Source organism: Phyllostomus hastatus, unplaced genomic scaffold (genome assembly GCF_019186645.2).
Source record: "Phyllostomus hastatus isolate PE091 unplaced genomic scaffold, TTU_PhHast_1.1 phas_contig_58, whole genome shotgun sequence".
NCBI lineage: Eukaryota > Metazoa > Chordata > Mammalia > Chiroptera > Phyllostomidae > Phyllostomus > Phyllostomus hastatus.
Window position 1 is genome coordinate 35853712 of NW_025333916.1, and position 24701 is coordinate 35878412.

Sequence of the window (24701 nt, forward strand, 5' to 3'; positions counted from 1 at the left end):
TATCAGTTACAGCCCAACATTTTGATTTCCCAGTGAATGATAGCTTCAGAAATACTCCCTTCATGGTTTCTGATTGCCTGGCCCCCACTTATGGCCCCATACCCTAGGCCACTGTGGGCTCAAAGTCCTCCTTTTTTAATGAAAGAATCTGAACTACCTTTGAAATGCCAGTAAACTTCACTGAATGTTTACACTCATGTAAATGTTCAAGCTGATATAATCAAGAGATAGTTTGGCTCAACGATTTTGTAAGAGACAACCACCACTGGAGAAGTATTTTTCACTCATGTCTTTTGTTTTCTTTTGTTTTTAGTGTTCTGTTACATGTGAAAGGGGAACACAGAAAAGATTCTTAAAATGTGCTGAAAAGTATGTTTCTGGGAAGTACCGGGAGCTGACCTCAAAGAAGTGCCTGCACTTGCCACAGCCCGACCTGGAGCTGGAACGCGCCTGCGCCCTGTTCCCCTGCCCCAAGCACGCCCTGTTTGCTGCTGCGGGCCCTCCGCGGGCCAGCTGGTTTACCTCGCCCTGGTCTCAGGTAGGGGCCCTGCTCTGAACCCTGGTAGCTGGCTCAGGTGGGGGTTTCTGGGAGGGTGTCCAAGCCGAGTATTTCCTGACCTGCCTCTCCAAAGTGTGTACAAGTGCCTGTGTTTCTGGGCGTGCTTGTGGCTTTCTGAAGAGGGTAGTCTCCAAAAGTTATGGAGTCCTTTAGGGAACCTGTGCTTTGTTCTAAGTCGTCACCCAATTAAGCGTCGGAAAATATAATGCCTTTTGGTAATAGCTGGGCAAGATTCCCCAGAGATGAATGAATGGGGAAGAAATTAGGAATAAGTAGGTGGTTGTGAGATTCTACTCGGTTTATGTGAACCGAGTGCAGATAGGGGCCGAGACACCCTGGAATTGTTGCTCCCTGCGTGGGCCCTCAGACTAGGGCAGCCCAGGCCCAGAGAGGTCCTCGGGATTGGTCCTAGGGCCTTCGGTGTCTTCATGCCCCTCCTTCTTCCACACTCCCTTCAATCCTAAGGAGAATTCTGCCATTACTATTGTTAGCTCACCGTCCTTCCTCGCCCTGTTTTCTGCCTTGGGCTCCCGGCAGCTCTCACACTGCACTCTTTCCCTTCTCGACTTGTGGTTCTGCTCCTCTGCCCTTAGTTTCTCTGTCCGAGGGCCACATTCTCACTCCTCTGGCTCCTGCTGCCATTTCTGTTCTCACTCCGTGGAGATGACTCACCGGAGAGGTGCCAGGTGCTGACCCTTTCTAACTGGTTCCAGCTGGCCAAACCTGGAGCATGTGTACTTCTTGCTTCTACCCAGGAGGGGGCGCTTGGCCTTAATCTGTCCCTGCAGGGAGGGGAAGGGAACATTTTCCGACTTTCTAATCTGTTAGTCAGGGAGCCAGGATCCTTCCACTTTGCACAGTGGAGGCCCCATCTCTGACTTTCTCCTTCTTTCTGAAGAAATGGAGGTGGAGGCAGAGTGATGTAGTATGCCGTGGCGACCAGCCTGTGTGCCCCCCTCTGCCAGGCCCATCTTGCGGAGAATCCCCCAACTTGTACTCACAACTCCCTGGAAGGTACTCCTGATTCTCTGCTGGGAGCCTCCCTGACATGTGCAGCAATAAAGGCCATAACAATGGTTAGTGCCTGCTGGGCGCCACCCTTTCCCACCGCTGGCACTGTGCTAGGCATTGTGGGGCTCCTAGCTCATTTATTCCTCCCAGCAGCACCATTATCACCCCTATTTTATAGATGAAGAAACTGAGGCACAGAGAATCTAATGAGAGGCAGAATGTGGCCCTCTCAGTGGGGCTGTTACGTGTCATGTGATTTCAGCCTATCCATGGCCCTGATAGCTCAGCCTGGGCCCCAGGGGTCCCCTACTCTGTCCCACGCCCCTGCCCCAGGCAGCAGAACACAGACCAAGTCAGAGCCCATGGTCATCATGGGCACACGGGTGGAATGTGGGCTTTTAAAAGTCAAATTAAAATGATGTTATGCATGGCCACAAACTTGTGGTTTCTCACCTTGTAAACGCCTGGCCCTTGGCATTCTGAGCCGTCAGGGTGGTTTGTGGTCATTTGTGAGAGCAGCTCCAGGAAACTAATACAGGGGGTTATTGTGTCCCCCTCCAATTGTGTTTTCCTCAGACTGCCCGCCCCCCAGAAAGTGAGATCCAACAGGGAAGAGCTGTGTCCTATTTAACTTCAGAGTCCTCCTGCCCTGGGCTGTGAACCATAGGCAGGTAAACAGTAGGAGCTGGATCTGACATTACCGTGGCACCTGCCACCACCAGGAATTCTCTAGCAGGAAAAATGTGAGGCTCGGAGGGAGGACCTCAAGGCACTGAGCACCACAGTCCCCTGATGCCAGGAGTGGCCTAGAGGTGGCGTGGTGTTGGCCCTTCCACTCTTGGCTTTGCTGATTGCCAACAGACAGGGGTTGTCCTGGCTCTGTGTCCACGCTCCTTCAGGAGTCCGCCCACATGTACTCACCAGCAATCTGTTCACGTCAACCCAACTCTGCATGGGAAACTGAAATGAACAAATGTGACAGAGCAAAAATCACTCAGTTATGATCTTTAAGTCCAAAGGAAACAAACAGAAATATTCATCAGAACCAATGTAATCCATCATGGAATCCTTTTAAATATTACCTAAACTTCTACTATCATAAAATCAGTTCAAAGTCTCCTCTAAATAATGCCTCCCGCACCCACATCATTGTGTCACAGGTCTGGCCATGTCTCTGTGAGCCCAGGGTTGGCTGTATATTCACCAGATTCTTAAGAAATTGTGACGTCCCAGCCTGGCCACAGTCCTCCTTCTGTTCCTCGGCCATAATTCCTGGTCCCAGTCTCTGAGTTCTGCAGAAGGAGCTATTCCCTCAATCCATGGAGGAGGAACAGCTACACCTTCCATGGACCTTATATACTGACCTTTGATGCAGACACCAGCCCACAGTGTCTGAGTCAGTATGGATGAAATGAGACATTCACATGGACTACCGAGTCCGGTGGAGGAAAAGGGACAGCATGGCTTTTCTCTCAAAAGGAGCAAAAGCCTCAGCCCTTGCTCCAATGAGCTTTTATTGTCTTACTGGGCACATTACAAGAAGGTCCTCATTAACTATGCACAGGCTCAATTTAAGTGGTTACCTTATACAGAAAACAAAGGAGAGGAAGCTGGTAATCACATCACAGAAGAGGGATATTTGCAAATGAAAAGGCAAAAGTAATTGAACCAGTTACACTCATCCTTGGAAGGTTTAGCATGGATTTTAGGAAGTTGCTTTGCAGTAAATGTCCTCAATTCAGGGTGAGGGAGTTTTAGCAAAAAGCAAAACTCATAGCAGCCTAGGTACATTGCAGGCCTGATTCTCCACAGGAGAACCTATCCATGGGCATGGGTCCTGTGCATCTCCGAGTGGGAGCTGGGCCCACGCCACGCAGAATGGTTTCCTACAGACCTTGGCCTATGTTCCAGCTCCACTGTGATTCTGGTTGTCTCCGAACCTGACATAGTTTTTTCATTTGGAAATATATGGACTCCTTCCCAAAAGATATTCAAATTAGAAATTGTTTCATTTAAATTATTGGAGCAAGGGACATTTGAACTATATTCTTTCAAGGATTTCCTATTTTAAATTAACAAAAAGTATCAATGGTTACAAACATTTCCCTTTAATTTCCTTCCGAGTGCAGTCTGTCCAACAGGATGAAGCCATGGAGGAGCTAAGGAGTGGAGTTGAGTCACTGCTGTGCTCCCTCTGTCCCCAGAGGTGGACGAACAGAGGTGGCTCCCCAAGACTGTCGTCTCTCTGTCGGTGGGGACACTGGGGCCCCTGAAACCAGTTCCCCACCCTCTAGTTGGCAGGCCACTCTGCTCAACTCGCAGGCTCCAGGCAAATATACAAAGAGGAAAATGAGATTTATCAGTATTGAGTTTAAACCAAAACCAAAACACCTAACGCATGTCTGTAATAGCTTTTGTCAGTCTGAAATACTCGATTTTTGTACTAACAAGTCATTTTTACCACACGCTGCCTGAAGTTTTTAATCCAATGCAATTCATCTAGCATGTTCTGAGACTTTAACTTTTGGGGAGTGGTAACTCAGAGGGAGGGCTGTGTTTGCCATGAGCACTTGCACCCTCTGTGCCCTCAGACTGTGGGAAACTGTCAGGCCACATGCATTATGAATTTTGCCCCCAGATGGGTTTATTCTTGTAACAGTATGGAGATTGTGGTTCTTTTGTTTGATCTGCAGGGTTTCTGTTGATTTAAATGACATTGCTTATCATCAGATTTAATGGATTGTCACCTGGTAGGACTGATTTAAATTATATGGGTCATTTGGGCTTAGGGGAGGGTGGTTCACATTCTCATTGGGTCTGGGAATGGTTTAAGTGAGAACACCTGTTGGATTGTCTGTCTGACTAAAGCAAACCAGGGACTGCCAGGGCAACACACACAAAGTTTCAGTCCCTTGACAAGATGACTTGTTAAAATGTCTGCAGTCATGACAGAAATGGGCTCTATGTACCACCGTTCTTAAATTTAGACGTAACTGAAGTGTCCTGAAAAGGAAAAGAAAAATGGGCATTTGCTGTTGTGATTCTGACACGTAGAGCAGTGGCCCGACCCGCATCACCAGGAGCGTCCTGGTTAAATATTCTGTGTCAGCAATGATGAGTGGCAGCAATTCAACACCAACAGGAGTCTTCAATTTGGGGTGCAGGGAAGAAGGAAACTTTATGCAGTGTGAACAGCTCAGCTGTAATACAGTTCAATTATGAAGCAGCACAGCTGTGAGGTGACCCTGGGACCAGGCCCCTCTTTAGCTAGACAGCTCTGCTCTGCTCTGCAATTCCTGCTGGTCTCTGCTCTGGTCACGTGAAACACCTTTTGTGTCTCATCTTCAGTATCTCAGCTCCAGCCAGGCAGACTTCAGTCGGCAGTAGAAAGGGAAACTGCATTCCTGATCCAGAGAAGAGCTGACTTATAAGGCAGAAGTCCCTGCCCGCAGCTCCTAATTGGTCTGTCCTCATGCAAATGAGGTCTCCAAATCCTCACATTTTGATTGGTCAGAATTGGAATCCCTCTGATTGGTCAGTGAAAATGTTGGTGGAGGATATAGCTGCATAGCTTCCATTGGACAGAGAAAGCCTCAGTTCTATTGGTTGAAATACAATTCCAGGAACTCCTTTATAAGGGCTGGCTCAAATGGCAGGAACACAGTGCAGGCAGGCAGTTCACTGCAGGTTTCTCTCTGAAGTGTGCTTTGCAGGAGAGACCTCTGTATAGAAATACTTGCTAAGCCCTGTTTCTAATGTTGAACCCAGTTAGTCACCAGGAGTCCTTCTTGGTAGGCATCCTTTTTCTCAGGGTCCATAGCAAGTCTCAGGCTCCAGCCCAAATGTGTGGAAACTTGAGATTTCAGACTGGGTTCTAGCATTTTTTTTTAACAAGTCTTACAACTGGCTTGAATGCACATTCAAGTTTGCAAAACACTGATTTGGAGGTGAAGACAATGGCAAGGGGGTCTGGACAGATGGTGCCAGCAGCTGTCACTGTGTAGGTCCACGAGCAGGTGCAAGTTACAGTCACCACACAGCACGCTGGCCTCCTCTGTCCTGCCATCAGGAGTCTGAAGTCATTATGCTTGTGATACTAATTAACAAACTCTCTATGTTTTTCTTTCTGAAAATAAACATGAAGAAGCTTTTCCAAATTTCCTTTTCTTGCATCTTCTGGTGTATCTACAGCTCTATTGGTGCAAAGTATTTTCAAAATTTGTAGCTGAATGACTTAATTTATTTTCAATTTACATGAAATGCAAATTTTGCATAATTTGGAGGCTTTTTTCCCAAAATGTTAAATTTATCATGAGGAATATTTTTTAAAAGATTTTATTTATTTATTTTTAGAGAGGGAAGGGAGGGAGAAAGAGAGAGAGAAACATCAATGTGTGGTTGCTGGGGGCTGTGGCCTGCAACCCAGGCATGTGCCCTGACTGGGAATCAAACTTGTGACACTTTGGTTCGCAGCCTGCACTCAATCCAATCATGGGGCATTTTAAAACTCTAGACCAGTGTTTCTCACTCTTGGTGTGCAGAAGAATCATCTGGAGACTGTTCTGGGCAGAGTTCAGGGTAGGCAGGGACTTTGGGGGTCAACACTGCTAACAGACCCCGCACTGCTGCCTGTGTTGTGGTCATTTTTGAGTAGTGCCATTCTGTAAGTACCTGTGGAAGGGGCACATGGCTTGTACTCGCCACTCAGTATCCAGTGCCCCAGAACAGTGCCTGCTAAAGGCAGGCGGGTGATTTCTATGTGTAAATAAATGGATCAGTGACGAAAAGAACCAAACCACACAGTAATAACGTGGGCACTGTTTCTATAATGACAAACGATGGCCAGATATTCTGATTTCTAACTGAGATATATTGCCCTTAGCCAGAATGGAATCCTTCCCTAGCTTCTAATTATGAAAGAAATTTAATTCATGAGGTGGAGGCCTTGTGGACACCTGCAGAGGTGGCTCTGAACCTGGAGCAAATGAGGAGTCTTGCCTGTCAAAGCGAGAGGCAGTGAGCATTTATTTGAGACCAATAAGCATAGCTGTTTGGGAATCACTGATTCAGGCAGAAGCCCAAATAGTGTTTCAATTAGGAGGTGAAGTCAAGGGCTACTTACGAGAAAGGGAAGGAGGACACTTGCATCAACAGAAGAAAGGCATTTCTATAGGTGCAGATAGCAAAACAGTGACAATAATTCTAAATATTATCTTTAATTTTTACACCAGTATTCTTCAGTTCAGTAACACCTATTTTATTTTTATCCCTACAAACAGTTCTGTGGGGCACAACGTTGCTTAGGCCCATTCCAAGGGGCTATTTTAACATTCCAAAGATTTGAGGCACGAGACGTGCAAGACAGTTCTGGCATAGCAGCTCCATCCCCATTCTAAAGTGGCTTTATTTATTTATTTTGTTAGTTAGTTAGTTAGTTAGTTAGTTGACAGTCCCAACCCACAGCAGATTGTAAGAGCCGTGCTGCAAGGCTCTGATTGCAGCAGGTCAGGAGTAAGCAACAGGGAAGCAGCTGGCTGCTCCCTTGCAGACTGATTGGTGCTGAGGAAAACCAGCCCCAGGCTGCTGCCTTAGCGCGCTCCCATGGGGCTCTGATGCACTCTCCTGTAAATGTGGCAAGCATGCTGAGTCATGTCTGTCCCCGGCACTGAACAGCTTCATTCTTGCCTTTTAAAGCAACTGCTTAGCGTACCCACCATACAGCAGGACATCCACAATATTATCTGACCCCATCTTCCTGCAGGTTCTTCTTAATTGCCTATGTTCTTGACATTTTTGACCCAGTAGCCTTTTTAAAGCACAACTGACCTGATGTGACTCAGTCTAGAGTTTTAGTTGTTTTCTTTTGGACACATGGATTGCAACAGTTTGGGGTTCGTCTTTCTTATTGTTCATCTCCCTATTTCTTACCTGCAGTAGATCTCAGATGACCCAGCCACATATTCTGAGTTTGTGCACCCGGGCAGCTAGTGGAAGATGCTCTAGCCATGCCATTGCATTCTCTAGCTCTGCTGTGCCATTGTGCCTTAGGGTACCGGGCCTTGGTCTCAGAGGATAACACCCTTGGGAGGATGTGAGTGTCGTAGCAAAATGAACCCAAGAAACTGGTGTTGCCATTTCCAGGCACCCAGAGTCTGTGAACTTGGGGTCTAGAAGGGGCCTACTGTTTTTAAGCCTCTGTGGGAGTTGACCTGTCAGGAGCACCAGAAGGGATGGTTTGGTGATAGCATCCATGAAGGGCACCGTTTCCCTCATGCCAGACCCGCAGCCCAGACAGGTCCAGGGAACAGTGCTGTATCTCCAGATCTGTGCCTTTATCCTGTGTCCATCAGCCTGTGAATGACTGAAGAACATTCTGCACTTCTGAGCACTCCTCCCCTCTGTTTCTATCTGGGATTAATACAGATTCTGGTCAGCCACCCACCATCATAGAGAGAGTCTGGGTGGAGGGGGACCCTTGGAAGAGGGGAGTGCCCTGAGAACCGAGCAACCCTGGGTGACTCTCACGTGTGTTCCTCACAGTGCACAGCCAGCTGTGGGGGTGGCGTGCAGACCAGGTCCGTGCAGTGCCTGGCAGGGGGCCGGCCAGCTGTGGGCTGCTTCGTGCACCGGAAGCCTGAAGCCTCCCTGGCCTGCAACACTCACTTCTGCCCCGTCGCAGAGAAACAAGGTGAGGGCTCCTGGCTTGGGAGACCTAGGTACGCTGGGGTAGGGGTGCTGTTTTTCTGGAGCAGATCCTTAGAGGGCTTGGAGAAGGCAGCCTGCACACTGGTTATTAGAGAGCCCTAGAGTGCAGAAGTTCAGGTCTCGCCTCTGCTATACCTTTTCCCTCTTTTTATACCCTCCTCCAGTTATCCCACAAAACAGCCCTCATTTCTCTGGCCTCCCCAGAAATGGCATCAACGGTGATAAATTTTAAGTCTAGCTTTAAAAGCCCGGTATCTTTGCCTGTTTCAATGCCATTCATTTTATTTAGAAATAAGTTGAACAAAGCCTACCTCACTCGGTGAGTGCTCTTAAGCGCCATCCCTGTGCACCTGTGCACAGACCCTCAAATGCCTTTGCAGAGACCAGTGGTCTGTCTCTGCAGGCTTCTCAGAGAGAAGATGGTGCTGGGGAGAGCACGTGAATTGGCCCAGTCAGAGAATTAGAGTTCAAACTTCCGTCCTCAGAGGGCCCATTGTCTTGGGTAGATGAGCGGTGGAGTGGGAGGAATTAGCACAAAAAGAAGAGAGTTTTAGTTTTGCAGGTACCCTCTAAGAAGAGCCTTATAAAACTAGCAGGTTTCACATGGCCCCGTTTGACCCAAAGAGCTCCCCTCCCTCAGCAGCTTCAAGACAATGACAACTTTATCTTGATTGGCCAGTGGAGTTATTAGCTTTTGGCATTGGGCGTGGCCTGGGGACATTGACTGACATGGAATTTGCTTGTTTTCAGATGTCTTCTGCAAAGACCACTTGCACTGGTGCTCCCTGGTGCCCCAGCACGGAATGTGCAGCCACCAGTTCTATGGCCAGCAGTGCTGTGAGACTTGCTCCAGATCCAACCTGTGAGTCAGTTGGGCCGCCTCCCAGGACTGAGAAAAATACCTGTCTTCAGCACCAATGAGCTGTCCAGTCTGTATGGGAATGCGTCCAAGGAAGATGGAATCTGGAAGGAGAAAAATTGTCAGCAATCTGTGCACGCCCGCGCATGTGCGGGTGTGTGTGCACGTACCTGTGTACACACAAGCACATGCTCTCGTGCTGGTGGGAGCCTGGCGGCAGGCAGCAGGGCCCGCTCTGCGGAACAGGAGCAGTGCTCGCTGGCGTTTGGATTTCAGCTAAATCGAGTTAGAAAGACAGGTGGGGCTGAATCTGCCAAATGCCAAATGTTTGGTGCTTTTTAAAAAGAAGAAAGGCCACAGCATTAGGAATAAGTACAAAAATATCTGCCACTAAGTATGCCCACCTGGCTCCCACCTCGGAGGCGTCCCGCCAGGAATAACCAGCCTCCGACCAGGAGAAGCAGGAAGCCTGGACAGCTTCTGGCTGTGTTCCCAGGGCCCCCTCTCCCTGCCCCAGCAGCAGAGTTTCCTTCTCAAGGACTTGGTGCTGTGACAAGAGCTGGGTATTGTTTCTAAGGGGCACCTTCCCGCCCGGGCGAGGTTGGACTCTGTCCCGATTTGAGACATTGCCTCTGGAAGTGGGAAAAATGAAATTCCTGCTAAGGTGCTTTATCCCTCTCAGACTCGTGTGCTGGAGGAGAGGATTTTATATTTTATGTGTTATCTTTCTCAGTTACTTACAAGTGAGTGTTTCTATTTAAACCCATTTCTTAGTGCTTTTCCTTTTTAAATGACTGAGTTACAGGTTCTGCCAGAATTAGGGAATCGCTGCCTACACCAGAGCCTTGCTGTCCTAGGAAGGGGTGTGCATGGTCCTTTTGGAACAGACATGCCAACGCAATAGCCTTAGAGCCTGTGTTTGATTTCTGTGCGTTGTGGGTTTTTTAACTTCCCTTTCATAAGTGTTGGCTGTTTTTGTGGGACCCATTCAGAGAGAAAGCCCTGGTTTCCTGGGATGGGGCTGTCCAGGGGGCCTCTGGCATCTCCATCAGTGCGAAGCTGCTTTCATTCTGCTTCCCCGCATGCAGCTCCATTCGGAGTGGGTGCCTGGATATTTATATTTGCTGAAGTTTTATAATAAAGTTTATATCGTACAGCGTCATTCTGAACTGCTTGTGATTCTTCACAAGGTTTGCATCTGGTACAGAGCCTGGAAAGCTGTCTCAGAGAAATGGGGCTCTAGAACCTAGTAGAAAGTTCTGGAACTTGTCTGAAAGTGCCCAAAATAAGGAGGCTCCAGGGAAGACAGCCGGCTGGTGACCAGAAATGGTGGAAAGCCAGGATGGGGGCGGGCAGTGCCCCTGGGGCCATGCGCCATGGTGACTACTTCTTTTGCCCTGCGCCTGCAATCGGAGAGGTTCAGGTGAGGCCTCTCTGGATGATGCCATTATTAATTAAAAGGCCCTGACCCTATGATCCCTCCTTTTTTATTAGTCAGAGTTCTGTAGAGAAGCAAAACCAATAGGCTATATGTGGAGAGAGGAGGGAATTGGCTCACATGATTACGAGGCCTGACATGTCCAAAATCTGTAAGGCAGGTGGCCGTGTGTGCACCGAGCATGGATGGGCTGGGTAAAGTCGCCTGTCCAGGCAGCTCACTGGCCTGGAGCTCCAGGAGAGGCTCGCAGGCAAGAGGCCCATGCAGTGTCTAGAGCTGCCTGCTCCCAGGTTTAGAATTCCATTCTTCCCACTCCCAGTGCTCTGGAAATATCTGGCCAGTGGGGAATCACTCTCAATTAGAAGTGATCAAATTTGGGTTTCTTCTCAACCTGACTTAGTTTCTCTTAACATTGTTTGCCCCTGATATAATACACATGCACACACACATGCTGGGCCCTGACTTGCATCAGCTAAATCAATCCTACACCCTCCGAGGGACAGCACGTCCTCAGGCCTCCCTACTTCTGAGAAAGTGAGGCCACGCAGGCAGGCAATATGCTCTAGGTCCCACCTAGTATGGCAGGGACAGGACCTAATGCCAGCTATTGGACTCCAGTGCCCCCTACCCCGATTCCCTGTCATGGAAAGGATCAATTCCAGGGGACCTGGCTTAGGACAAGAAAGGGCACATCTGTCATCAAAGACAAATGAGACAAATGTCTTCACCTTCCCTGAGGCTACCCCCAAGGTCACGAGGAAATCTGACATTGCATACAGCTCCAGGCTGCGAGGGCTTCTCCAGAAGTTCCCTTTGCATCCAGCCACCTTCAGGGCCCACACACCTGCTCTGGGCCACCCCCAGCCCCCTCCGTGGTCCACACTTGGGAAAACAGGAGCCCGGGTTGTTGCAGCTGCTGAAAGGGAAAGCAGATGACACTCCCCACATGTCTGGCACCTCCTCTGGTCTCACCCTGGCTCCTTTGTCATTGCTCTTTCAGTAAAGGAGACAAAGACAGAGTGAACAAGCGAATGAGTGACAGTCCCAGCATCCTCCAGTTGAATGTTTGACTTCCAGGCCCCACCTGTGGGAAGAAGAAAGGGGTGTTGCTCTTTGCCTGCCATTCTATGCCATCTCATGTTGTCCTCAGGGAGCACAGATTACAATGTTTAAACGGCAAGAACACAGTATTTTTTTCAATCTAATGTAATACAGAACTGTATTTTTTCTATCTACCAATGGAATTAGCCTAAGTGGTGAAACTAAAGCCTCTCACTTTACAGTGGACAACATATTTAATGCCTTGGGCTGTCAGGGTCTGGTTTGTAAAAAGGAGGGGCAATGGAGGAAGAGACAGCCCTTCACACTTCACCCCTCGTGATTTGGGCCTGCTTGGAGTTTGCAACCCATCTGCACCCTTACTCCTTTGACTGAATTGGAGGCTACCTATGGGAGACCCAAACAAACTCACACGTGATTCAGTGAAATCAGGAAGGCCAGGGTGTAGCTGGACAGACACCAGCACAGCCAGCTTCTCCTCCTTTTTCTTTCCATCACCCCAGGCTTGAAACGGCCAGTCACTGAGGCTGCAGGGCAGAGAGCAGAGACAACCCCTGCCTTTCATCAATTAGTGTCACTGCTTCCACAGGGAGGCCCCACATGACAAATAGCAGCATTAGTGTGTATACTGCACTTAACCAGGAAGGGAATGAACCATCCAGAACAGCAACACCATCTACCACGCCTACCACATGCCAGGCATTGTGCTTTCAACTGTTGCCAAACTAAACAAGGCCCTTCCCTTGTGACTCCTGCAGTCTGACTGTCTTTATACTAACTACCTGTGTGACCTTGGGCAAGTCACTTTACCTCTCTGGTTGTTGGATTTTTTATCTATTAAGAAATTAGGTCATCATGCAGGTTCCTCAAAATTCTAAGATGCTAACCTTTTCATTTTACTTGCTATTATAAAACTAATAGTTTCCTAGAACTCAAGAATAAACCTGGAGAACAGATCTAGCTAGGTGGAGAAAGTTCTCCTGCTCTGCATTGAAAACCAGACAAAGAAAGCTCTGGGGTTTTAAGGATCATTTTTGTCTGTTGAATTCCTTATACGTACACTCATATACTCACAGGCTCCAGGTAGTGGCAGAACAGAACCAACCTATATTTTTCCAAGAGGCTAGGTGAATAGGTTCTAGAACAGCTGTCCAGGAGTCTCTAACAGGAACTGTGCCCAAGCTCAGGTACCTGCAGACTCACCCTTATAGTCACCTGGCTCCCCTCCATGGTCAAGGGCCCTGGTAGAGCTTCCTGGGGCTCCCACTGTGTCAGCATTCAGCCCTTGACTTACAGTGACAGATATTTCTTCTTCTAACCTCAGGGGCTTTGATGGCCAGCCCAGGCAGCTGGCACCCCAGCTGGAGACTGAAAACCACAGAGGGTCTGTGGTGGGATTACAAGTCATAAGAGCTTTAATCTGAAGTCTGGACAGAGACTCAGCTCACACACCTGTGTGTCCTGGGACCAAGAGACAAGTGAGATTTGTGCCCTGGCTGGAGCCCAGGCCCCATGATCCTGCCAGATGGACAGCCTGGGGCCTGGGGAGGGCAGAGAAGCTCATTTCTGCCTGTTTTGCTTGTTCATCTGATATTGCCATCTTTTCAGGGGACAAGGAGGGCAGGCCAGCATCCCCAGGGAAATCAGGCTCAAAATATCATGATACATGCATGTGCCACATTTGTCTTCACGCTTTTCCCATAGGACTCCGCACTATAGTGAGCCACTAGCTCCCTACATTGCCTTCAAGTGGAAAACCATGCCTCCCCATGGGGGCTGTGAAGGTCACAAAGCTGCTCTCTCCCTGAGGATGCCTCCTCAGATCAGGCCCAGCTGGTCTATTTGTGTTCTGTAGCTGGGGCACACCTAACTATCCCATCACAACACTTGGGCCTGCCCCTGAGGGGAAATGGGCAAATATGTGCTCAGCTTTAACTCTCTCCCTTCATGCTTAAATGAGTGCAATCGTTCTAGAGTCTGTCTTATTCTGTCACACTTCTGCACCCGTCAAGATCACTCCCAGAACCTTGGATACCCTAAAACTCCCTCCTCTAGCACACTGCATGCTGTGGACTAAATTATCTTCTCCTAAATTCATATGTTGAAGCCCTAACCCACAGAGTGACTGCATTTGGAGGTAAGGCCTGTAAGGAGGGAGTTAAGGTTAAATGAAGTCATATGGTGGGGTCCTAGCTGCGTAGAACTGGAGTCTGTAATAGAAAAGACACCAGAGATAGCTCCCCCAACACATGCATTCACCTGTGTACATTGTTGGGTGGGAAGAAGGAAATACATTAAGAAATTTGCAAGAAATCAACCACGTTATTTTCCACTCTTTTCCTTAATTTCAAAAATAGATGCAAAAGAACTTTCTTGTTCTGCTTCAATTTTTAAAAAATGAGTGCTGTATATTTACCCAGCCCACTAATCAAATCTTGGCAAATTTAAATGAAGGGAGGAGACATAGCAGGAAGAAAAAAAAGAAAACTTACATTCTCTTTGAAGATCTTTGGTCAAGTAGATGTTGAGGTTCTAGAAATAATCAACCACTCATTACTGGGAGTTTCGTCTTCACAGAGCAACCTGCATGAATAATTTGAAAGCAAATGCACACAGTTGTTTTAGCTTCATTATCTTAACTTAGGGTACACCATGTAATGACTGCCTATGACAAGTGGCATTCTTTTCAATTTTGAGAAAAATGAAACCACAGTAAATAAGAAGGGTCATCCCCACATTGTTTTCTTTGCTAGTGGCTTTCAGCAGCAGAATAGAATTCCTAAGGTTGTGGTCACAAATTTTAGGTTAATCACATTCTTCTATCTGTACATGGAGGCCAACACCGAGCTGGCCCATGCCGTGGTGACATTACATTCTGGTTTTTCTGACGAAGTCCAAGCTCAAGTATTGTTTTATTTGTTAGCCTTTTATCTATGGTCGCTGTTCTCCTGGCTAAGGGAGGGAGTTTTGATTTTGTTTTCCATATTTTGTTTTTTTGCAAGACCACAGTGTTGCAGTGCAGATCAGGACAAAAAGGGTGAGAAGGCTGTGAGGAAAACGCCACCATTTGTGCTGGTGGGTCATGGGGTGGAAAGGCCTCTGTGGAGAGCCCTGGTCCAGCAGCTGGACAAGGGTGCACGCCAATGATCTGGGGGGCTTTTGAGACCTTTGAAGAAGATAAGGTCTCATTTTAGAATCTGAGCGAAAGAAACCATCTTTCTACAATCTCCTCTAAATAATTTTTCAACCTGTTTTCCAAGTTTTCATTATAGCAACAATGTGATTTTGAAATGAGCTCCCCTTAATATTTCCACCTGTTTTAGATTCAGCTGAGTCAGAGAAGTAGAAAAGCCACAGCCCCCATCTCATTCCACGTGACTCCTCCTAGAAGGTCCTGGCCACCTCCGTTGCCCAGCAGAAGGGCCCTCACCACTCTGCCTTCCTCCACGGGTCCTTCTCTAGATAACCGGGCTCCACTTACAGATGGGCTCCCTGTTTGGTCTTCAGCCTCAGAAGCATTCTCACACCAAACTCTTCTTTTCAATTGGCCTAATCTGAGTCACTTCAGGCTACCAGAATAATGGAAGACCATAGACAAGGTGGCTTCATCATTTGTTTCTCACAGTTCTGAACACTGGAAAGTCCAAAGTGAGCGTGCAAACAGACTGAGAGCCTGGTAAGAGCTCTCCTCCCGACCTGAGGGTGGCCTCCTTCAAGCAGTATCCTCACATGGCAGGGAGAGTGAGCTACTGCTCTTCTTGTGAGGGAACTCATTCCATCATGAGGGCCCCACCTTCATCACCTCATCTGAACAGAATGACTTTCCAAATGCCCCATTCCCAAATACTATTGCATGAAGGATTAAAACTTGAACATGGGAATTTTTAGAAGGGGACCACAAACATTCAGTCCACAGCAGCCCCTGAGACACATGCCCTTGGGTGTCCTGGCAGAATCACCAACTCATCACATCCACATACAAGTCCAGAGCCTCCTCCCAGCCCCCTCCCAGCTCCACTGATTCTCTCTGAGGTCAGTTCCACACTGCAGCCACCCATTCTTTCCACCTGTAGTCACCATGGCATATCGGAGGGTTCCCCAAACACATTCCCTCTTTTCCACTCACACTAGAACAAATTAGCTTTAACCTTCAGTCTGAGCATGGTTGGATCTGACCGACCTCAGAAATCCACGTGTGTAACAGAGGAAGTGGAGTCCATGAGGACACAACCTCCGTAGAGGCTTTTTTTTTTTTGCAAAAAAGAAAAGGACAAGAAGTATCTTTATGCCTTCCACAAACATCATAAATGAATAAAAAAAGTACAGAATGGGAGAACAGACATTATCTTTTAAATAGATCTTAATTATCTTGCAAGTGAATTTGGTGAGGGAAGGAAGGGTTAAGCATGATCAAGGATAGAAAAAATGTGTAAGTTTGAATCATATTTCTTTGTCAACGATATAACAAATGTAAAGGTAGCTACCAAATGCTAAGTATTTAAAATGATTACCTGCAATCAAATGCAATCAGCAGAATTATGCATCTGTGCACACAAAACCATGTGACAAGGAGATGGTGAGAAGACGGTAGAAGCATGGGACAGTGTATGCTGGACCTGGCTTCCTCCTGAAAAGTAAACACGTGAAAGACATAAAAAGGCTTTGAAAAGTTGAAGCCCTATAAAATGTAAAATACTGTTAGGGTAGTGTCATTATGAGCCAGTCATGATTAACTACCACTTTAGAAAGTAATCTCTATGCACACATCTCAGGTCTCCTTAAATCACTCCCCAGTTACTGTCTCCTGACAAAGAAAAACACAGCTAATCATTGGAGGTACCTTTCTTTTCTTCTCCTCAACCATGACCTCTGACGAGCCGTGGCTTCCTGGGCAGTGAGTGTGGCAGAAGACACTGAGCAAGCATTCTTTCTTAACACAGAGATGATTTCCAAGTAAAGGGAAAACCTACTCTCCCTACAGATTCCTTCTATCGCTGTGTGCCACAGCTCTCAATCCTGGAGGTTATGCTTTGGTTTGGATCACAAGGGGCATTCTTTGAGGATTGTCTCAGATCATGGCCCTCAGGGGGACGCGCATACATTCCCCAGGAGCTCAGCCGTCAGTGCTTAACGCCAGAAACAGAGTTTGTGGTTTCTCGGGTCACAAAGCCCAAGAAATGTTCCATTCCAGGAATCGCCTCTGACTCCTCTTTCTCTCAGCAAACTCTCTTTCACCCAGTTCTACCCACCCTAAGTCACATGAGACATGCAAGCTTTAAAATGCTTGCTAACATGTGATCAGCAAGGCTAAACATATTGGAGGTTTAGTAAGGGTTTAGATAAATTTATTCAATCCAGTTCATCTGTCACTCATGTGAGCACCTGCTGTGTGCATAGCATGGTGCTCTCCTTTGAAGGACAAGGTTAAGTGCACAATTCACCCCAGTCCTGAGCTGCTTTCTAATTTTATCGTGGATGTAAGTTTGATACATGCGAAGCAATGAGCATCAAACCTAATAGCAGGTATAAATAAACACTGAAATGAACATGTTGAAGTTAAATCTGTGATGTGGGCATCAGGAGGTTTGGGGTGAGCACGGCAAGAGGAGTCACTGGTCAGATCAGGTGGCATGTTGTTGTGCTTGGGGGAAAGGTGAAGGCCCTCCAGGTGGATGCAACAACACAACAAAAGAAACAACATATCAGAAGTGTGTAACCATGTGAAACATGCGCACCAGCTCTGTGCACAGCCAGCATGGCGGCACTTTCTCACACAAGTCCTACATGAATGGAGGCGGAACTGGAGCTAACTCCAGAAGAAAAGCCTAGACCTTGTCAGTCATTGAGAAAGGGCTGGACCAATCAGGGAGCTGTCATGTGATTTGGGAAAAACAGCAAAGATAAAATAAGGAGTCCATGCTCAATGATGTGGCAAAAGACTGAGGTAGGAATAGGTTGTTGGTGAGAGAAGTAAGAAGAAAATTACAAAAGTACAGAACATAAAGGGGACCACATGAGCCTCCAACTTCCTGGGGGCCTAGGGAATAGCTCCTGGAAGAACCTCATGTGACCGTAGAGGACCAAGGGCTGCGCTGGACTGGCCACAAGTCTGACCCTTTTTCCTCAGGAATTCCAAGTTTCCTGCATTGATTATATGACTTACTGGTTTCTCAAGAAGTATCAAATGAAATTTCCAAGGTTTTTCTTCAAACTGAGCATGAGTTTTCCTTTAGGAATCAGGATTTCCCTAGGTTGGCATCTGCACTGGGGGCAGGATGATTTTGCACCATAAATGATGCTTCTGCCACGTGGGATGGATAGTCCTGCCCCTTGTTCCAAACAGAATGCTGGCCATACCTTCTGTCACTCACGACAGGCAAGAACACACCGTGCCCTCCCAGTGTTCCTGAGTTGGGGGAGGTGGAGTCATTGTCCTGCTGTAGGAACAGTACACAATGCTAACCGAAGTTCGGCCTAAGCCCAGGTGCCCAGTTTGAGAGGCTCAATTTTTGTCTCTTCAGAGGAATGGGGGAGAAGAGGACTGGATTATAAATAAGCAATTACCCTTCAGTAATGGAAGTATGTAAAACACTGGCTTTAGATGCCCTAAGGGTGTACAGAGAAGACCTCAGATGGCTATACCCTAAGGGGAGGCACTGAGATTGAGTCCTACATGGCAAAGAAGAGGCCAGAACATTTCAGGGGTGGCATAGGGTTGTTGTGAAATATGTGTTTGCTTACAGAGGATAGATGAGGATTTTTTAAACATAAAACCTTTGTGTCAATTTTCAAATTCTTTTGAACATGACAGTCAAAAACAAACAAAAATTTAAAAATACTCTCTAGTAAAAACCACCCAGCCTTCCAGAAATGACCTTAATGGAACTCTGAAATTTTTTTAAAAGGAAGTTAGATAATATTTCAATTTTTAATAATTTGTATTGTTGTTCAGTTACAGTTGTCCCTATTCACCCCCCCATTACTCTCCCCTGCCCTACCTACCCCCCACCTTTCACTATCAATCCTCCCCATCCCTTGTCGTCTTTGTCCAGGGGGTCCTTTTGATTTATAATAAAACTTCAGCCACGGCAATTCATGAGGAAAGAGTAGAGCTTTTAACAAACAGTCTGGGACAAGTGCATACCCACATGTGAAAGGAGGAAACTGGGCCCCTACCTCACACCAAATACAACAATTAATTCAAAATAGATCGAACACCTAAATGTAAGACCTAAATACTATATAATAGTTGGAAGATCTAAATCAGCACATTCTTGGATCTGACAATCGTTTCTTAGCTATGACACAGAAAACACATGCAACCAAAGGAAAAACAGATCAATTAAATGTCAAAAAATGTATAAACATTTGTGTATCAAGGAACACAATCAAGAAAGTGAAAATACAACCCAAACAATGAGAGAAAACATTTTTAGTCCATGCATTGATAAAGGTCTAATATACAGATTAAAAAACTCTTAATGAGTTAAATAAAGAACTCTTAATAAATCGACTACTTAGCAATAAAAAGAGAGATAACCCAATTTAAAAATTGGCAAAGGATTTGAATAGACTCCAAAGAAAGTATAAAAATGGCCAATAAGCACATACACACAAAATGTTAATCATCAGTAGTCATTAGGGAAATGAAAATGAAAACCACAGTGAGCTAGTACTTCACACTCAAAAGGATGGCTATGATCAAAAAGTTGGAAAACAACAAGTGAGGATGTGGAGAACTTAAAACCCTCAGGCCTTGCTGATAGGAATTTCAAGTGTTACAGCCACTGTGTAAAACAGTATGAGACTCCTCAAAGTGTAAAACATAGAAGTGCCATGCAATCCAGCATCTCCACTTCTACATATATACCCAAAACAATTGAAAACTTGTTTACACAAAAGCTGGTCCATCGATGGTCATACCATCATTGTTCATAGTAGCCACACCAGGCTGCGGGACCAACACACTCGGCTTAGGGAAATGGCTTTGGAGCCATCTGCCACAGCCTGGAGTCACCACACTGTCAGAGGTTGCACCAGTAAGCTGGTGCCTGGCTGTGTTCTCAACAGGAGCTCTCTCCCCACCTCTCAGGGTCTCTGAGAGCCATGGGTCCCACCACCATAGATCTCAGTAGCTGGACAAGCTCTTCCCCAGCCTGGGGAAGAGGAGATGAGGCTGTGCACCCGAGTTTCCTCCTTGATGTGACAAACCCAGGACCTGAAATAAACTGGTCCAAATTTCCCTTTCACTTTTCCTGGGATATTTTGGTAAGCCACCTCCCAGAGCTGAGTTAGAACTCAAGGGCAAACCTGCTACCGTGTAGTTTTCTCTTCTTATAAAAGATTAAACCATTTCTAGGGCACAGCCTTTTTTGTTGTTTAACTATTGCCTTTGTCCACCTTAAGTCTCTAAATAGTCCAAATGTACAAAACAATTTTCCCTTTGCCTCTATTTTTTCCCTTTGCACTATTAACACCATTTGTGGTAAAGTGGATTAAGCTTTGCAGCTTTATCTTGAGACTTCCTTATCCCTTTGAAGGATCTTAGGCCAGGAGAAAAATGACTGGGTCTCCAAGGAGTCAGATCCCTGGCTAGAAGGGGAGGGATACAGGGCAGGATTTCCAGGGCAGATAATTGAGGAAAGGGATTAATCTACCAACCCACTCAGGCAAAATTTATTGTGATGTTACACTTCGAGGGGGTTGTAATGAGTGTTAAGGGAATACTGGGAAAGCTGATCCCGAACATTAGCACACTTTTACCAGACCTCCCACCTCATTCTGCCCCACCGGGCCCTGGCCTGGCCCCCCCACGTTTGTGGAAGCCTCCATGCATTTGTTTCCTCTTAGCATTACTCATCTCACAATCACTCAGCTTTCACACGGCATGGGACTTGCGCACATCCCCGGCCAGCTAACTGATCACCCTGTCTTTCTTTTTCTCCTAATGGATTCTGATTGATTTATCCTCAACTATCCGAAAAATTGATTGCAGATGGAACTGTCTGACACTGCACCTCTTTCCCTCTGTGTGGGGTTTCCTACAGCTTGCGTGGGATTTCAACAGACCCAGATTCCCACAAGGGGCCCAGCAGGACAGTCACAAACACAGGGCCGTCAATCCTGTATGAATACATGAGCCCTTCAGGCTCTCTAGGGAGTTGCTTTTGAGGACTGCCAGGCATTCTGCAGAACTGGAAACTGAGTTTGACATGTCGGAGCAACAGTATGAATTGATGCACCACAGAGCCACCCTGTGATTCTAAGGTGTTTGCTGTGAAAGGATGGCAGAGTCATTCAGACACCCACCCACAATATACGCATTAAACTAGAGGACTTTACCGCAGTAACACAGCCCTGCTAAGAAATGTGAGTTGCACTGGGGAAGGGTGCTTGGAGAAGAGGGGAGCTTCTTCTCCTGCTTGAGGCTCCTCAGTTTGCTACTTGATTGGTCAAAGTCTATGACTGAACGGTAGGCCCAGGACCCACCCTCACCGCACCCTGGGGCTGGATCTGAAACTCACAGCTGGGTAACAGTCTCTGGAGTTTGGGCTCCCAGGACAACTGGGCCAGACTCATTCCTTGCTCTGTGCCCTGCCTCAAGGAATGACTCTTCCAGGAAGCCACTAGTGGGTGCTGGAATGGTTCAGCTGAGCTAAATGCATCAACTCATCACCCATAACACTCCTCCCAAAATGTCTGTATACAGACACACATGCTGACATACTTGTGACTTAAAGACTTGTAGTCTTTAAATATGACTCCCACTGCCTTATTTATAAATGGTGTATGCATGCACTATGCTTTCTTCATCTTTGCTCTTTTAAAATTAAGACATAATTCACATACGATAAAATTTACCTTTGAAAGTACACATTTCAGTGTTTTGTGGTTTATTCACAGAGCTGTGCAACTATCACCACTACTTAATTCTAGAACATTTCTGTCATCACCCCCCCAACACACACACACAAATAGCTCCACAGCACTAGCAGTCAGGTCTTTAGCCCCTGGAAACCACTAATTACTTTCTGTCTTTATGATTTTGATGACTCTGGGCATCTTCTATAAAAGAAAAAGTGTATTGTTTTCAAGGCTCATCTTTACTGTAGCATGCATCACTGCCTCATTTCTTTTTATTGCAGATAACAAAAGTACCCAGTTTTGTTCATCCATTGATCAGGTGATTGATATTTGGGCCATTTACACCTTTTTGTCACTCTGTATAGTGAACAATTGTGTGCATGTGTTTTTATTTCCCTTAGATTTATACTCTATATTTGACATATTAAGGCATTTATGTAGCTTACAAAGTGATTTGCCCAATAAGCCTAGTACCCACCTGGCACCACACATACTTATCAGTATATTATTGACTCTGTTCCCCATGCTGTAGTCTGTGTCCCTGTGACTATTTTTATAACTGCCAGTTTGTAATTTAATTGGGCTATTTGTCTTTTTATTGAGAGTGTACTTGGAAGAACAAGTTAATTTTGATGAAGTCTAATTTATCAATTTTTTTTGTTGTTTATGCTTTCGGTGTCATATCTAAGAAACTAATGTCTACTCCAAGGTCATGAAGATTCATGCTTATGTTTTCTTCCAAGAATTTAATCTTCTTTTACTTTTGATGATTCTAGTAATGATCTACACTTTTCAAGTAAGACAAGAAAAGAAGGGAAGCATTCCAGAGAAAAGTGAGTCAGTTCATTTTATTATTTTCTAAGTAAATCCTTAGAGATTAATGCCTGACGTAACAGAGAACATCAACACTTAAGGCAAAATGAAAAGAGTCCCATTGTGTATTTTAGGGAGACTCCTGATCTGTCCTCCAGTGTCCCTTCCTTACCTACCACTGATGTTTTGAGAATGCATTTTGTGTATGTGATTTAGTTGAGAATCAACTGAGTCATCAGCCGAGGGGGATGGAGGCTCCAAGCCTTTTGATGATACCAGTCTTCCTCCCCTTATTCCTCTGCAGCTGAACTTTCTCCTTCTCCTATTTCCAGAAACACCACTTGGTGCTGCATCCACTGCAACATGACCCTGATGACTGGTACTCTTCTAGTATGTGTCTGTGCTGTGACATCAGGGCATCCTTCTCTAGGTCAAAGCAGACTAAGAGTGGTCATTTTATGTTGCATGTTATGGTATGAATTTGAAATCACTTAAAAGGACTAATCAATCTTCCTCAGATTCTCCTTAATTCATTCCACATCATACCTCAGCCTCTTAAGCTCCTTCCTTCCTAGTATGAGCTGCACAAATCTGAAAACTCTGGTTTTGTCATTCCTATGGAACAACAGACCTTCCAGGAAAGATCCAGTGCTGGCTGCAGCCGGAAGCATTTTCCAGCCACCAGACCATGATGTTTCCACTGTGTGAGATGCTCTGCATGGAACTGACCCATCCTTCCCTCTCTCCCAGACATGGAGCCCAGCTCAGTTCCATAAAGTGACCTCCCTGAGTCTTTCCCTCCTTTCCATTCTGTAATTCTTTGAGTGGGCTGCTATATGACTGCAGATTGACCCCCACCCCAGACCTTCAGGGCTCACAACGGTTGCCCGCATATTCAGGAAATTAATAAAAAATAAAATAAAAAGCCATTCAACCCACACATCCTGCCCTGGAAAAACCCAAGCATTGTTCTTTCCTAGGCAACATTCTCAAAGCCCAACATTTTCACAGATTTTTATCACATCTGCCCCTGGAGGCTGGGATTTCTCATTAATACGCAGTGATTCCTGGAGTGTATTTGGTTTGGCTCTCTTTTTTCAAGCTGGGGGAAGTTAGCAGTTAAAGTTAAACACTGGCATTTAATCACACTTTGCATTTCACTCATCCACCCTCCCCATTTCTTTTGCTAACCAAATTTGATTTCAAAAGAGAAGAAACTGGTTTTAAACACACACACACCACAGTGGTAGCAACAACTCAAATACATTCAGCCCTTGGCTCAGAAATTATAGTTATAACACATGTTCATTTGCAATCACTGTGTGTTTCAAATTGCTTACTTAATGTCAAAAGACAAGACAGTCCTTATCTCCTGCCCCTCCCTCCAGCAGCTGCTCACCATCTACCCATGATGCCTCTTTCCAACCAGACTCTCATACTTCACTCAATAGATTTGAGATAACACAAAAGATCAACCACTCCCTGGACACTAGTGTGCATCCATGTTCTCCACATTTGGCCTAAATCATGACCAAAATCAATCGAATAATTTAAAAGTAAAATATAGAGGTGAGCTTTGCACAAGGTAGATAGTAATTGCAAAGCCCACTCAAAATTTGTGAAGAAAATGACAAAAGTCTCCAGAATATCTGAAGAAAAAGTGTCTCCAGTCCTTTTGGAAAATAGAGAACTTACAATTTATCATACAAATATTTTCTCATTTAGACAATACATTTTATTTTCACTTAATGTTAAAGGCACATAAATTATCAGAGACATATAATATATGCTAGTAAGTAATAACAATAAATAATAAAACTGTTAATAATGTATGTTCATAACAGACCTCTAATTATGAGACAGACAAAATGGTGTATTTATAAATAAACAGGAATTCAAAATTTATATAATAGTAGTAGTGTTTTAATTTATAATACAGTAAAATTAAATTTTAAAAAGTTTAAGTAAGTGGCCCAAGGTCACACAAATGATAAGTGGAAGGTCAAGGACATAGCAGGTCCAGGGGACTCCAAAGCTGAGTTTTTAACAGCAGAGCAGGTCTCAAGTCATAACTGGTGTGACTGTCTGGTTATGACCCCTCCTGGAACAAAACAAAAAACAAATTGGAACTGAACTGGTACAGGCTAGGTGCTGAATGAAGTCAGCACAGCACTAAACCCAAGACAGATGTTAAAGGTAAACAAGTCAAAGACACACAAACACAGATATATACGAGTACACAATTTGTATTTTAAAAAGTAAAGTGTGGGCATGAATGTATGTGTAATGTATCAGGTGTGTATGTGAGTGCCCCTGTGGGTGTGTGAGAGTACAAGGGTTGTATAAAAGTATGTGCACAGGTGTGTGAGTGTGTTTTGTGTGTGGGGTGTGAA

At 45.7% G+C, this 24701-nt stretch overlaps 1 protein-coding gene across 4 annotated transcripts in view; it reads left to right on the plus strand.

Annotated features, from left to right (window-relative positions):
- Positions 1 to 10296, plus strand: part of ADAMTS16 (ADAM metallopeptidase with thrombospondin type 1 motif 16) — a 127365-nt gene extending 117069 nt beyond the window's left edge. For all 4 annotated transcript variants that reach the window (XM_045848302.1, XM_045848304.1, XM_045848305.1 and 1 more), the window contains 3 exons: positions 314 to 538; positions 8111 to 8258; positions 9026 to 10296. In XM_045848302.1, the coding sequence (XP_045704258.1) occupies positions 314 to 538; positions 8111 to 8258; positions 9026 to 9141 (489 nt within the window). In that variant the 3' untranslated portion in view covers positions 9142 to 10296. The remainder of the gene's footprint in view (positions 1 to 313; positions 539 to 8110; positions 8259 to 9025) is intronic.
- The last annotated feature ends 14405 nt before the right edge of the window (positions 10297 to 24701 follow it).